The sequence below is a fragment of the Gekko japonicus genome, unplaced genomic scaffold (genome assembly GCF_001447785.1).
Source record: "Gekko japonicus isolate JY-2015 unplaced genomic scaffold, Gekko_japonicus_V1.1 scaffold16, whole genome shotgun sequence".
Classification (NCBI taxonomy): domain Eukaryota; kingdom Metazoa; phylum Chordata; class Lepidosauria; order Squamata; family Gekkonidae; genus Gekko; species Gekko japonicus.
Window position 1 is genome coordinate 1733588 of NW_015169777.1, and position 14816 is coordinate 1748403.

General features: G+C 44.5%; 1 protein-coding gene across 1 annotated transcript in view; it reads right to left on the minus strand.

Annotated features, from left to right (window-relative positions):
- Window positions 1-14816, minus strand: part of COL24A1 (collagen, type XXIV, alpha 1) — a 346183-nt gene that overhangs the window by 314008 nt on the left and 17359 nt on the right. The window contains exon 4 of the mRNA XM_015416682.1: window positions 9425-9478. Coding sequence (XP_015272168.1) covers window positions 9425-9478 — 54 coding nt within the window. The remainder of the gene's footprint in view (window positions 1-9424; window positions 9479-14816) is intronic.

A 14816-nucleotide genomic window follows, 5' to 3' on the forward strand; every position in this document is an offset into this window, starting at 1 on the left:
GAGGAGAAGAAGGGAAGTTGACGTCACTGCACTAGTAGCAGAAGCCACCAAGTCGATCTTGGAGCAACTTGTTGGTATTAACCAGCAGCTTGCCAAGATAAATCAATAATTTGTGTCTCGGCAGCTCCAGGAGGCGATCGGAGAAAAAATGGAATTGAGGGCTCTCAAAGCGAATGAGATGGACACTAAATTAAGCAGCGATCTCAATGAGAAAAAAAGAAAAAGTACAAGAGAAACAGGAAAAATTTACAAGGATTTAACTTCTTTCCTGCGAGTGTTTATAGAGTCATCTTAAAGTCTGCTGAGAACAAAGAGCTGGAGGTGCCCTTCATAATCAAGAAACCTTTGAGAAGCCACTGGACCCCGAGACCAGAGCAGAAGAGGCTTAAGACTAGCGGTTCTATTCCTTTGGATGGAAGAAGATTGGGCTGCACGTTTAAGAAGCTATCAAGAATTTAGAGAGTTTTAGTATAGATGTAAAGGCGGAAGGACTTTGCAAATTGCCTTTGTGAAGCGAGCTGGAGGAGATGCTTGGGAAATCTTCTCATAACAAGTAACAATCTAACATATAAGCTTAGAAAGACAGGACCTCACAAAGTATATTGTTTATTAACAGCCTTTTTTTTGCTAACAGCATTTTAACAGGGAATGATCTCCTAACCTTGGGTGTTTAGCTTAGTGTGGGTTATCTTTTCTTTCTCCCTAAGTGTAGTACCCCATCTCTATTTTTTCTTGGTAGTTTATGTAGTATTATAACAAACAAAAAAAATCCCCTCCGGGGGTTTATAAAAAAAAACATGAATAGCCTTATTTAGTATTAATATTTATTTTTCATTATACCCCACCTTTCTCCCCAATGGAACCCAAAGTACTGTTCTTGTCTCCTCCATTTTATTCTCACAACAACCCTGTGAGGAAGGTTAAGTTGAGTGTGTGTCTGGCCCGAGGTCACCCAGCAAGTTCCATGGCAGAGTGTGTATGCAAAATCTGGGTCTCCCAGATCCTTGTCTAACCACTACACCACATTGGCTTTGCAAATGCAGCTCACTTTAAATGAGATGTTGTGTGAGCATGAAGTGCCACAGATCAGTGGTCTTGCCTTACCAGCTTCATACTGTAGACAGGCCCAAAAGAAATCATGTACAGCTTTATATCTGCATAGAGCCACAGTGAGTTTAGAAGCACTGCTATAGGAAAATATTATATTCCAAAAAAAATATCTGATATCAATTGCTCACTTCCCCATCTATCATACTTCACAAATCATTGCTTAAAGGCACCTTCACAGTATTGGATGACCCCAACCACCTCACACACAGCATTTCACTACAATCTAAAGATGCGTTTCACTATCTTATTTTTTTCTTGGCCCCTAAATCTCATTCTCATGTAGACAAATTTGTTTACTATATGTTTGTGAGTGACACACCCATAATCGCCACTATATCCACAGTTGACTATCAGTGCAATCTTAAGCAAGTCTACACTGAATCCTACTCAGGTCTGATCAATGGAGCTTACTTCCAGGAAAGTATTCTCAGGATGCCACTGTATGTTTCTGTCCATTCAGCAAAGAATATGAAACTCAGTCTTGGAATGTCCAGTTTCATTTTTAAGTAAGGCACATTTCTAGCTTTGATCACGGTGGATGAAGGTTTGAAATTATACAAGAACAGTCTGTAAAAGGCTCAGAAACCAAGAAGGGCTCTTTTCAAGTTATGCTTAATTGTGGTCCAGTTATTCATTCTTGTGCCTGCAAACCAAGTGTCTTGCCCCTTTTCCTCTACTAGAGATGTAAAAAAAAAATGTTTTTCATGGTTGGTTTTTGGGGGGGAGGGGGACCAGAAAATCTGGGAAACCCTGAAATATATTCAATACTTTATTTCTTATTAAAACTCAAGTTATTGTACTGCTTTAACAGTATAAGATGTGTAACTTCTAACTTCAAATAAAATTTTTGAGTATTTTACAGATTATTGTAATTAGAGTATAACAGCGTAATCCTAAGGGGTGGGCGAATGGGCTCTGGGAGCTAACTGACCCTTACACTGGCATGGGACCCCAGCGCCACTGAGCCACTCTCAATGCATTGGCGTCCTTGTGTGCAGATTGCACGGCATGGCCAGAGTTAGACCAGTCCCTACACTCATTCAGGCCAGGAATACCCCTTGACAGAAGCACAAAGTTGCACCAAGAAAAATGGTGATATAGTCCTAAGGCAGCCATTCATTGGAAAAAAAACAAGGGCCCCACCACCACAACCACCACCATGGCCATGCCTCTGGTGCCCCGAGCAGCTCAGGGTGCAACCAATTACCTCTGTCCCCTGTGGTGGCCAAGCCCCCTCCCTAGTACCCAATCCCAGCCTCCCATACTTACAAAAAACCTGGTAGGATGCCCCACAACTCTATCTGTTGTTGGGCGATCAGTCCAACTCCAAACCGGAAGACCTAGACCAGGCACTACAAGCTGTGGCTGGTTGTCTTAGGCTGAGCTGGCTGAAATTGAATCCCACGAAGACGGAAGTCCTTTGCCTGAGTTGGAGCGGTCCGAGGGTAGGGATCCCTCTCCTTACTTTCGATGGGGCACCATTGGTGCCAGCGCTGGAGGTTAGGAGTGCTCCTGGATGCCTCCTTAACAATGGAGGCCCAGGTAGCAGCCACTGTCAGGTTGGCGTTGGTTCCCTTCCTCAAACGCAACGACTTGGCAACAGTGATCCATGCGATCGTCACCTCGAGATTGGATTACTGTAATGCCCTCTACATGGGGCTGCCCTTGTCTCAAATCCAGAAGCTGCAGCTGGTGCAAAACGCCACGGCCAGGCTATTGATGGGACTCCCCATTCAGGTGCACATCCAACCTGTGCTAAAGTCATTGCACTGGCTGCCTGTAGCATACTGGATTCGGCTCAAGTTGCTGGTTATTACCTTTAAAGCACTTATGGCCAGGGACTTGCATACCTGAGGGACTGCCTTACCCCATATGTACCCCAGAGAGAGCTGCAATCGAGGACCCAGAATTGGCTGGTCCTCCCGAATATTAAGGAGGCCAAGCTAGTGACAACTAGGACCAGGGCTTTCTTGGTGGCGGCTCCACTCTGCTGGAATGAGCTCCCGGAGGAGACCAGAGCCCTGTGGGACCTGTTGCAGTTCTGCAGGACCTGTAAAACGGAGCTCTTCCGCCAGGCTTTTGGAGCTGCCACCACTACTGATATCTGATAGCCTATGATGAGAGAGCCCTGATCCTCTGGATCCTCCAATGACTGGCCGAACTGACCACCCAGGATAACCGAAGAAGATCAAGGAACTGACTTTATGATGAGGAAACTAAGCACTAGCACTTTATCCTATTATTACATTTATGGTTTTAAGAATTCTTGCTATTTTTATATCATACTGTTTCCATGTGAGCCGGCCTTGGCTGGGAGGGTGGGGTAAAAATCTAACTAATAAATAAATTAAATAAATAAGGCTGCCACCTGCCATTTTAACATGAAAGCCCTGAAATTACTTTTGACCCCATCTTGTAGGAAGGCTAGGACAGAGGCAAATGGAGGATCTAATGGATTAACACTGTTTCTTCTGCACCAGCATATAAAGGCTTTCCACAAGGCGTTGTATATTCTATTAGCAGACTGGCGTCTGAAAGTTAGCAAGGTCTCTGTAACATACCCAAGACATAGGAAGCATCTCCTTTCAACCTCCAAGAAGTTAACGGAACCCAGCCAAGGTCTGGATGCCAGATGGCACCCTATTGTAGCATGTCTGGGAACACTGGCAATTTCCATGAATGTTCAGTCTCCTGTAGTGTTGAAAAACAAGGTCTTTGTGGCCAATATGGGGCCACAAGAATCACATCCACTTGCTGAAGTTTGATCTTCCTTAGGACCCTTGGTAGAACTGGAAGAGGAGGGAAGGTGAACAGCAACATCATGGGCCACAGAGTGATCAGTGCATCTGTCGCCTCTGCCTCTGGGTGATGAAACCTTGTGAAGAAGCGATTTACTTGACCATTTTTCAGTGAAGCAAAGAGTTCTACTTGCAGGTTTCCAAACTGACTGATGATCTGAATAAAGATCTTCTTTAGGGGTCACCTCACCTCTTGAATGGTTTCCCTGCTGAGCCAGTCTGCTTTGTTGTTGGCAGATCCCTTGATATGTTCTGCAGTGATTGACAGGAGATTTTTCTCTGCCAAGGTTAGAATTCTTAGAACTTCCTTGTGAAACATGAAGGACTTTGACCCTCCCTGCTTGCTGATATACACCAGGGGTGGCCAAACTGTGGCTCAGGAGCCGCATGTGGCTTTTTCACACATATTGTGTGGCTCCTAGCAGGGTGGCTGGAGAAGAAAAGGGGAGGCATGCCTTCCGAATAGGTCTTCCTTTCCCCAGCCAGTGTTCCCCTCCCTGGGTAGGCTTGAGGTGTGGTTGGAGCAGAGAAAGAAAGCAACTTTAAATGTGCTCTCAAAGCCCCCCCCCAGCCTGGAGAAGGCACTTGCCTGTTTAAATCCCTTCTCCAAACCAAGCCAGCCGGTGTAGGAGCTTGAGGGGCCTTTGTGGACACATTTAAGGTTAAAGTTGCTTTCTTTCCACCTCTCCCTCCCTCCCTCCATCCATCCATTTGCTTTCTTTTCACCTTTCTTCTACACACACTCTCTTTTTCTCCTCTCCCTCCCCATCTAAAGTTAAATGTGTTCTCCAAGCCCCACCACACTGGCCACTGGCCAGCTGGTTTGGCTTGGAGAAGGCATTTGTCTCTTTAAATCCCTTCTCCAAGCCAAGCTGACACAGCAGTGGGGAGGATTGAAAAGCACATTTAAAGTTAAAGTTGCTTTCTTTCCACCTCTCTCTCTCTCTTTCTCTCTCTCTTCCACTTCTTTCCACCCTCCCATCTATTTGCTTTCTTTCCACCCCCTCTCTCTTTCTTTCTTTTCTTTCTTTCTTCCCCTCCCTCTTCTATTTGCTTTCTTTGTTTCTTCCTGCCTTCCTTCCTCCCCTCCCCTGTCCAAGGTTCCCTCTAAACTGTGGAAGTCTTGTGATCAAAAATTCTACTTTCTGGGCTACTGGCATTAAAGTTGTGAGCGAGTGATTTGGCTACTTCATAAATTAGTTTGCTCTTTAGAGCCATCCTTCCTGAGCTAAGACAAAATTTGTGAGCTGGAGGCTATAAAACTGTGAGCTAGCTCTCACTAACTCAGCTTAGAGGGAACACTGCCCCTGTCTATTTGCTTTCTGTTTCAGTTTCTCTGTTTCTCTCTCTCTCCGTTTCCACCTCTTTCATTCTTTCCACCTTTCTCTTTCTCCCTTCTTTCAATCTTCCTCCCCCTTCCTCCCCCTTCCTCCCCATCTTTTTCTTTCTCTTTCTTTCTCTCTTCTCTCTCTTTCTTTCTCTCTTCCTTCCTTCCTCCCCCTCTCTCCATCTATTTGCTTTCTTTTTTCTCTCTCTTCCCTTCCCCATCTATTTGCTTTCTTTCCACCTTCCTTCCTTTCTTCCCCCTCCCTCCCCCGTCTATTTGATTTCTTTGTTTCTCTCTCTCTTTGTAACACTTTCATTCTTTCTTTCCACCACCCCCTCTCTCTTAGACAAAACTATCATTAGCAAACAAATAAATATCATTAGGCAAATAAATATCATTATCAATATCATTTTTACCCCTTTTGTTTTTATTTTTGGCAGTTTCATTTAATGTTAATAAAAAGCAAATTTGCAAAATTTTCAATAAAAATGTGTGTGTGATATTTGTTCATGTCTTCAGGCTCTCAAACATCTGATGCTCATTCTACGTGGCTCTTACGTTTAAGCAAGTTTGGCCACCCCTGATATACACGTTTCTGATATGTTGCCCATTCTTACCAGAACATGTTTGCATAGAATGAATGTATGAAAATGACTTATCGCTAGCCATATAGCTCTTAGCTCCAAGATACTGGTATTTAACTTGGATTTTGCCTTGGTCTAGGTCCCTTGAATAGGTCTGTCATCCAGCATTGCATGACACCACCTTCCCAGTGAGGGGGGAGACTACTTCACTTCAAGGAAACTTGGCTTCATTCTCAAATTGATCTTTGGGCTGTCAAAGTAGTCTCCCAGGGCTATGCAGTCAAGCTCTCCAATCTTCCATTGGGACATTTCATCCAGTCTCCAATCTCCAAAAGACCAGAAAAATGCAAAGGACCAATGAGGCCATTCATCATCTTTCCCTAGCGGCCACTGAGCCAGTGCCATAGAGCCCAGGCTGCAGGGGGGAGTGAGAGAAGTGAGGGGCCTGTGAAGGCAGATAGTAATGCCAAGGAAGGTGGGGATGCATGCCCACATGGGCTGATGCTCTGCTCTCCATCCCTCCACCCCAGGACACTTTTCCCTGATGTTCACAGCTGGTATTGTGGACCACCTCCATGCCCTGATGCCCACAAGGTGAACTGGGGCTGCAGAGTCAGTCATCTTATGGACACTGGGCATCCCAGGGCCAGAGGATGAGGGTGGACCCATGCAGCAGGCAGACTTTACTTCAGATGATAGTAGAGTTGGGGCAGCAGACACTGTGGGGGGCCACATCCTCTGGAGCCAGGTGGCGTGACTGCTGGTAGCCTTGAGAGAGATTCTGGCCCCTTGCTGGGGTCCTGAGCCTGTGCCATCCCCCCCACCGGTCATCTATGTGGACAGCAATTGAGCGGGAATGGCTGGAGAGCCACCAAGAGTGGAGGGAAGTCTTCTCCAGAGGTCAGCAGTGGATGGAAGGGCTGGCAGCATCTGTGACAGCAGCTTTCAGGCACCTGAAGGGAATGCTTGTTGCCATTAGGGAAAGGGACAGGTGCGAATCGAGAGGCTACCGGGAGACCTTTTGGAGGCACTTCAGGGCCCCGCACATGCCCTGTCACCTACCCTTCCTGCTTCATCACCAGCAGGGGTGGTGTGGGGGTTGGCGTGGGGGCACCCTAGGCAGCGCGGGTGACCTGCTGGATGGTACAGCCACTGGTGAGCAGAGGGGATCCATGACTGCACAGACTGTCCACAACATCCTCCTCTTTCCCCTTCCAGGGTTTGGGTGCCCTTTGCTCTATCTGGGCAAGGGGCCAGTTTGGGGTGTCAGTGCGGGGAGGAATGCTGTGGCCCCTGCCACCACTGTGAAGTGCCCAAGGACTTGATGGGATTTGCTCCCTTTAAGGATGTGGGCCGCTCCCTGGCCCTGCCCCTCTCTGCCCCTGAGCTGTAATAGGCACTTGCCTTGGACCCATGCCTGGAAACCCCAACTGGTTCTGGCTGCCCTGTGCATCACGGCCCTGCTGCCTCACCACAACCCCTCCAAGGAATGCAGCAGTGCAGTTCCTGGTGAAGCTAACATGATTTGGCTGCTAGAAGCCAAAAAAACCCCACTTTTTTTCCTTCTGGCCCCCACGTAACCAAACCCTATAGAGACTGGACTAGTGGCACCATAGGTATGTCGAAGCCAGCTACGGCGGCGCAGGCACTCCTCAGGATTGCTCTGCCCATGCCTTATTTTCCTACTAGCAAAACTGTCTAATACTTGAGAGAGACCTTCCGATTTCTGTACCCTGGGCCTATGCTATCTTAGCAAACATAACAGAAATTTTGCCATATGAAAAATAGGGGGGAAAGTCGAAAACAGAAAACAATATTTGAAATAATGAAAAGAAAGTAGCAGAAACACAGGTTAATCAGTGTTAAGAGTTAAACCCTTTATAGACTTAAAAGTGTGTAACCCTGCTTAGGACGTAACTCTCCTAAAGCCGCAATAGGTCTAACACCATATTTGTATTACAGGGCAACCAACAACCTAGAGGAAAAAACGCCCTGCCCCTTCAACAGTGGATTAATGGGATATTATTTACCAGGTGATGAATGTTATTTACCTCCAAGCCATGAAAAGCTTAAGCTGTCCATTTCCACGCATAAAGCCACTGTTAAAGGGGAAAGCCATTTTTTCTGCAAGTTGCTGGCAACTCCAATTCAGTTATTGAGTTAAACTTTATAGTGCCTAAAACACACTCTTCAACAGTATAATATCGCCATACACATTATAGTACATTAGCTGTGGACAGAATTAGTCACATTTGAACAATAAATGCATCATTAAAATATACTGCATATTCTACAGTATACACAGGAATTTTTAGGACTGTAAACTCTGGGTTGAGAAATTCCTGGATATTTGAAACATGGAGAATGGAGAGGGAGGAGTATGGAGAGGAAAGGGATCTCAACAGGGTACCCTAGATTTTTATATAAGATTTTTATATATTTTATGCACATTTTAACACATTGCCTTAAAACGCATTTCATTCATTTAAAAATGCATAGGTGTTTGTTTCAAAGCTCTTCAAAAGTTCCCACTTTCCATAGGGGAAAAACAACAACACTGACCCCCACCCCAGACACCTGCTCATTCTCAGTGCTTTTCATTCTTCCCAGGCCTTCAACCAATTAACCTCTGCCAACCAGTGGATGCCCAAACAATTCAGAATTTATTAAGACAAAAATACAACACAATGTTTTAAAATAAATAAGAAAATCAAATTACAATGATAATTTGGCTAAGTGAACAAGCACCATTTTTGCTGGCTTGGAACAGAACTTGGACTTCGGAAAGCAGTGGAACCTGGGAGTCTTTCAAAATATATTATCAAGATGGGCAGCCGTGTTAGTCTATCTGTAGCAGTAGAAGTGAGCAGTGATTCACGAAAGCTCATACCCTGCCACATACTTTGTTAGTCTTTAAGGTCCAACTGGACTCTTGCTCTTTTATATAGGGGGAAAGTTCCTTGTAGTCCTACAAATCATGCCTGTATTGAGCTGCTAAGAAGGTATTCCAGTTTCCTAGAACAGTATTCCTTCTATCCAGATGAGAATAATTCCCTCTTCATTGTTTTCACTTTCTAGCCCTGGAATGCAGTGTAGAAGCCCACTCATCTTCATTCCAACAAGCAAATGAATATGACCTTTAGTCTTCATAGTTAAAGGACTTAAAAACCTAAGGATTATTGTAGTAGTATACCAACGTGCTGCAAATTCAGAAGTGGTCTGTGAACACTTTAATACAAAAATTAGATTGTGCGGAAGTGCAAAGCAAAATGCATTGCTTTGTATGTTACATGGCTGGGGGGGGGGGAGGCTATGCCACAGAACGATAAAGAACCATATAATCTCCTGCGTTTTTGTTGTTCTTGTTGCTGACAGTCAGAGGGAGATTCAGGTGGGTAGCCGTGTTGGTCTGAAGAAACAGAACAAAGTTTGAGTCCAGTGGGGCACCTTTAAGACCAACAAAGTTTAATTCTGGACATAAGCTTTAGTGTGCATGCTCACTTCTTCAGATACGGGGGGAGGAAGGGAGGGAGGGAGAGAACATGCTTGATTTCATCATTGATTACCATGCTTTAGGAACAGAAAACATTTCAACCTTTACTCACTCTTGGGCCTCTTTTTCCTGGTGGACCAGGTAATCCTGGAGGACCTGGAGGTCCCTAAAGGGGGGAGGGGGAAACAATAAAATGGTTAAGGCTGAAGTAAGACAAATGATTTACTGACAATGCTAACTGCTTTCATTTTGGAAACAGAGACAATTCAGTGCAATCAAGTTCTTCATCAAATGTTCAGCCCACTGAATTGAGCACTATTTGTGAGATTTCTACAAAGGGGCACTGCAGCTATTGCATGTGCACTGGAACTGCAGAGATAAGGAGGGTCATGACACAGGAACAAGACCACACAGGAACAGCATACCCTTTGGGGAAGAAGGGATGGCAATGTTCATGGACTCCCCCTTCTGCTGCAGACCTCCACTTTGCCCCTTGTGGTGTTCTTGAGAGTTCAGTGATACCCCAAGATCAACATTTGGGAGACCTTATTGGGCTTCAGCAAAAGGAAAAAGCAGGAAATTTTCACTCTGGAAAGTCCAGAAGCTTGGATACCACCCTAGCGTATTTAACCTTCAAGGCTAATACTGTTATTGTGTCAATACTGCTTGAATCTTTTTTTTTTTTGGCTGTAGACACTGAGTCCCTTTGCATGTCTCTGCCACAGAGATATAGGGAACACTACATTTCTAAAATCTACATGGAACCACAGAGTTAAAATCATATTCCTTTCCTTCCCTGATCTACCTATTGTCCTCCCAAAACAAACACTGATACCGTTCTGTGTAATCAACCTTCATCTCCTTATAGGAAGGAAGGAATAGGGGTTTACTCATTCAAGCCCCTTGGTTCCCACTCAGTCTTGTAGGGATCCATCACTGAGACCAACAGCTGCTTGCTGGAAGAGACTAAGGACTTCTTTGGGGAAGGGAGAGTGAAACCAGCTATTCATGTTCCTTCCCAATCAAAGCCACATCACTGGGCTCGAGTTACCCACTCATCAGTTTCCTTCTATCTTGTACTATATTTTCACAGAAGTGAAAACTAATGCCTGGGGACTTTGGCCACTTGCTCCCCCTCACCACCCAATTTTTGCCCTCCCAGAAATGGCTATGTGGTTCTGCACTGGCCTCAGCTACAAGAATGGTCCAAGTGGCTTTTGGTTAGAATATGCTAGATTCATATTATGTTGGTGAATGTGGGGAGACAGTTAGTCTGCCCTTAGCAGAAACCTTCAGCTGGCCTTGGAATCAATCCCTAGGCTCCCAACCTCAAGGTGGCATCTGAAGAAGAGGAGGAGGAGGAGAGTTGGATTTATGCCCCACCCTTCACTCAGAGTCCCAGAGCAGCTTACAGTCGCCTTCCCTTCCTCTCCCCACGATAGACACCCTGTGAGGTAGGTGAGTCTGAGAGAGCTCTGAGAGAACTGAGACTGACCCAAGGTCACCCAGTTGGCTGCAAGTGGAGGAGTGGGGGAATCAAACCCGGTTCCCCAGATTAGAGTCTGCCACTCTTAACCACTACACCAAACTGGCTGAAAGACAGGATAATAGTAGCAAACCAGTACAAAGAGGCAAAACTTCAAGCTCTCAGAATAACAACTGAACTCTAGAGATCAGTTTCCCTGGAGAAAATGGCAACTTCAAAAGGCAGACTCTATGGCATTACATCCCCGCTGAGCTCCCTTCCTGCTGCCCTTCCTGGACACGTCACCTAAATCTCCAGCAATTTTCCAAGCCAGAGTTGGCAACCCTACTGCAACCCCATATGTAAGCGTATGTACATTACAAGCCAGATGGAGAAATAAATACATGATAGAACCCCCACTCAGCTTTTCACTAGCCTTTATCAGACCTTCATTAGATGTATAGATGGGCAGGTGCCATCTCAGTCCCATGTATATTTATAGGGAGGTTTGAAAAAAGTTTATTAGTGATGTGGGTCTGAAAATTTTCCTACGCTTTATTTTTCCATGGAGACTTTCCCACCCCACGTACATAAATACAGTCTCAAGTGGGTAGTCATATTCATCTGAAGCAACAGAACAAAGTTTGAGTCTAGTGGTACCTTTAAAACCAACAAAATTTAATTCTGGGTATAAGCTTTTGAGTGTATGCACACGTCTTCAGATACATTGAAATGGACTTCCTAAAGCCTTATGTATAGGTAAAGAGAGGATGGGGGAGGCTTAGTTGACAGGAAAGGCTAGTTAGAGTCAAGGCGCATAAGTGTGCATGCACATGAAATCTTATACCAGAATTAAACTTTGTTGGTTTTAAACGTACCACTGGACTCAAACTTTGTTCTATAAATATACTCTGTTTATCTACAGTTGCCAGGTCTGTTGTGCTGCAAATCAACCATGTGAGATGGGCTAAATGTAGGAGATGAAGCATGGACAAACCCCAGTGCTTGTACATGGTATATTTGGCCTCTTTATTTTAATTGAATCAGAAATTTTCAAAACAATTCTGATTCAGAATTGTAGTCACCACCTCTACTGAGTCATCTGCAATCTTCCTCAGTGGAATGAGTATGTTCCAGGTTATGGACACTAGCAGAGCAGACCTCTGCTGAAGATGTTTAATGTTCAGTTAATGGATTTAATGTTCAGTTAATGTTCAGTTAATGGAGGAGCTGTGCTCCTATAGTATATACCATCTTGCCCACTGGCAGTTGTATGCCACTCATATGTACACCATAAACTACAAGGAACCATGTGGCTTTTCCACTTGTTTGTGGTTTTTTTGAACATCTCTAATAATGCTTTCTCCATATGGCTGCAAGAAGTTACACCACTACATAGAATCCCACGGTCTGGATTTCTTAGCAAATATTGACATTTCCAAAACAAGTGCACTGTAGCTCCAAGACCACCTGTCCAAGGCCATTATGCTGAAAATCACATGCAACAGTGGCTTTAAAATGCTCCTATATCAATACAGAATACACAAATAATAAATCACAATAAATGCAGAAAAAACTAACCAGTTTTTAAAGTACATGGTTTTAATTTACTCTATATGGAAACCTTATAGTCATATCTGACTGGCTGCAAGTGAGTAAAAATCAATCCCAAGCAGTCAGGCAGAGAAGTTGTACAGAAGTTGTTTCTCTTTTTGGTTTTAGGCCACAAATGGCTAAAACAGGTATGTGCTGGCAAGCTAACTGGTGAGCCTTTGTGGGCTCATCTGCAGGCCGCCAAACTACATACACAGTAAGGCTGTATTTGGATGTCATGACATATTCTAAGTAAACAGAAGTTTGTTGGTATCATGAACAAATGCAGCTTATACACTGTGCTTCACAGCACAGCCTTCCCTCCTCCTCCAACACTCGGAGCATGATTGAACTCTTCCCAGTTTGTTTGTTGTAGCTTGTTTGTTCTAACATTCACATGATGATATTTCAGCAACAGGAAGTCGTTTTTCCCAACAAGCCAGGATTCTAAATCACTGTTTAATGCCATTGGGGATTCCTGGTTTCTGGGAAGAAAAGATCTACCAGTTTGCTGAGACACCTGCATTCAGATATCTAAGCAAATTGATATGAATGGAGTTTGATCAAGTGTTCAGTCTACAGATCCATATGCATGGACAAGGGAGATTGGAGAAGGATGCAAATAACCACAAAAAATACTCTTTGTATATGTGTGAAACCAACAAACTGTTTTTTAAATGGACAAACAGCAATTTAGCAATCAGTCATAATTTCTTTACACAACCAAAATGTGGGCTTAAAAAATCCTTTTGCATCTTACTGCATATGGCAGAATACTTCATCTCTGCAATAGTACTAACTTCAAGCAGCTTTATTGTAATCTTGCAGTTCTTTGGTTCAGTAGTGCATACGGTGCTTTCATGCAGCTGGTAATTGCTGCTTTAATCTAAAGAACACAGAAAGAACTAAACCCAGATGTGACTGAAACAAGGTATATTTTGTTATGTGATTGTAGCAGTTTAAGTTTTGTTTTGGATCTTCCATAAAGTTCTTATAACTGAACTAAACATAAATAACACAAAAGGAATCTCAGACTGTATCTGCTTTTCCCACAACACTAGTAGTTCTATCATTTGCTTGGATGATGTACAAACAAATCTACAACATTTATTTTATTAATTTAGATACCCTGCTTTTTCCACATATGGGATCCAAAACCACTCACAACAGCATTCTTCCCCTCCTCCTCTTTATTCTCACAACAAGGACTCTGTGAGACAGGTTAGGCCAAGAGAGAGTGACTGCCCCAAGGATACCCAGCAAGCTTCCATGGCACACTCAAGATTCACACCTGGGTGTCCCAGATTCTACTCTGACACTTTAACTGCTACACCATCCCCTCATAGTTCATTGTGAGCAGACCCTATAACAGCATTTCCCAGTGAAAATGCCACATGCAGCACTGGAACTAGTACCTGCAGGATTATGTTACCAGTCACTTTTTCAGGGTCAGAAAATATTCCAAATCATATAATTATATATCATAAATTAATAACTATATAATTATAGGTGCAAACATCACATTTTTATGCATTAGTTTTACAAATGACTAAAAATATGTCACATGCCCAGACTCTAAAGCATCCTGTTACTTGGTGACTGGGATTTATGATGTAATGCTTGAAAGGATAATGAAACACAGTTGCTAGCATTTTAATGATTTAGTTTATACACATAAGTAGGGAAACCAGCATACTTCCCTTCTTACATGTGCTACTCAAAGGAAAAAAGAGTGCACACCTCCCAGTATCACAACTTTGGCACCAGCATGAATGTAGGAAGCAGTTCCCAATAACATGATGGTCATGACAATGATGCCACAGCTGCTTTTGCCTTATCAGGGAGGCTACACTATTAGTAACAACAAGGGGAGACCCGCAAGAAACTTGTGGGGAGGGGGCATTTCCCCCACCTTTGCTTGCCTCTCCCCCCTTCTCTGTCAAAGTTCCCTCCTGTCTTATCTATCAATCTTCCCTCACCTCCCCTTCTCCTCTCACTCCTTCTATGTCAGTTCTCCTCCCCACCCCCTTCTCTAGGAATCCTTTCTTACCCCCTTTCTTCTCTCTCCCCTTCTATGTCTCACCCCTCTTCCCCCACCCGTTGTCAGTCTGCCCCTCTCTCCTCCCTGTTTCTCCCCCCCAAACAATCTCCCCCCTCTTCTGCCTCCCTTTCTACTGCTTCTTTGTTGTTTTTCTCGCCGTGGTTAGGTCACTCACTTGGGAGAGACCTGGCGGCGGCCCCTGTTCCACGGCCGACTCGCTGGCTGCGGGGAGGCTGCTTACTTGGGAGAGGTCCGGTGGCGGTGGTGGCATCCCCTGCCCTGCAGCTCCGGGGCTGACTTGCTGGCTGCAGGGAGGCCGTTTGCTTGGGAGAGACACAGCAGCAATACTCGCGGGGGGGAACACTCCACGGGAGAAGCACCCGCAGGTGAGCCTTCTCCCCTGTC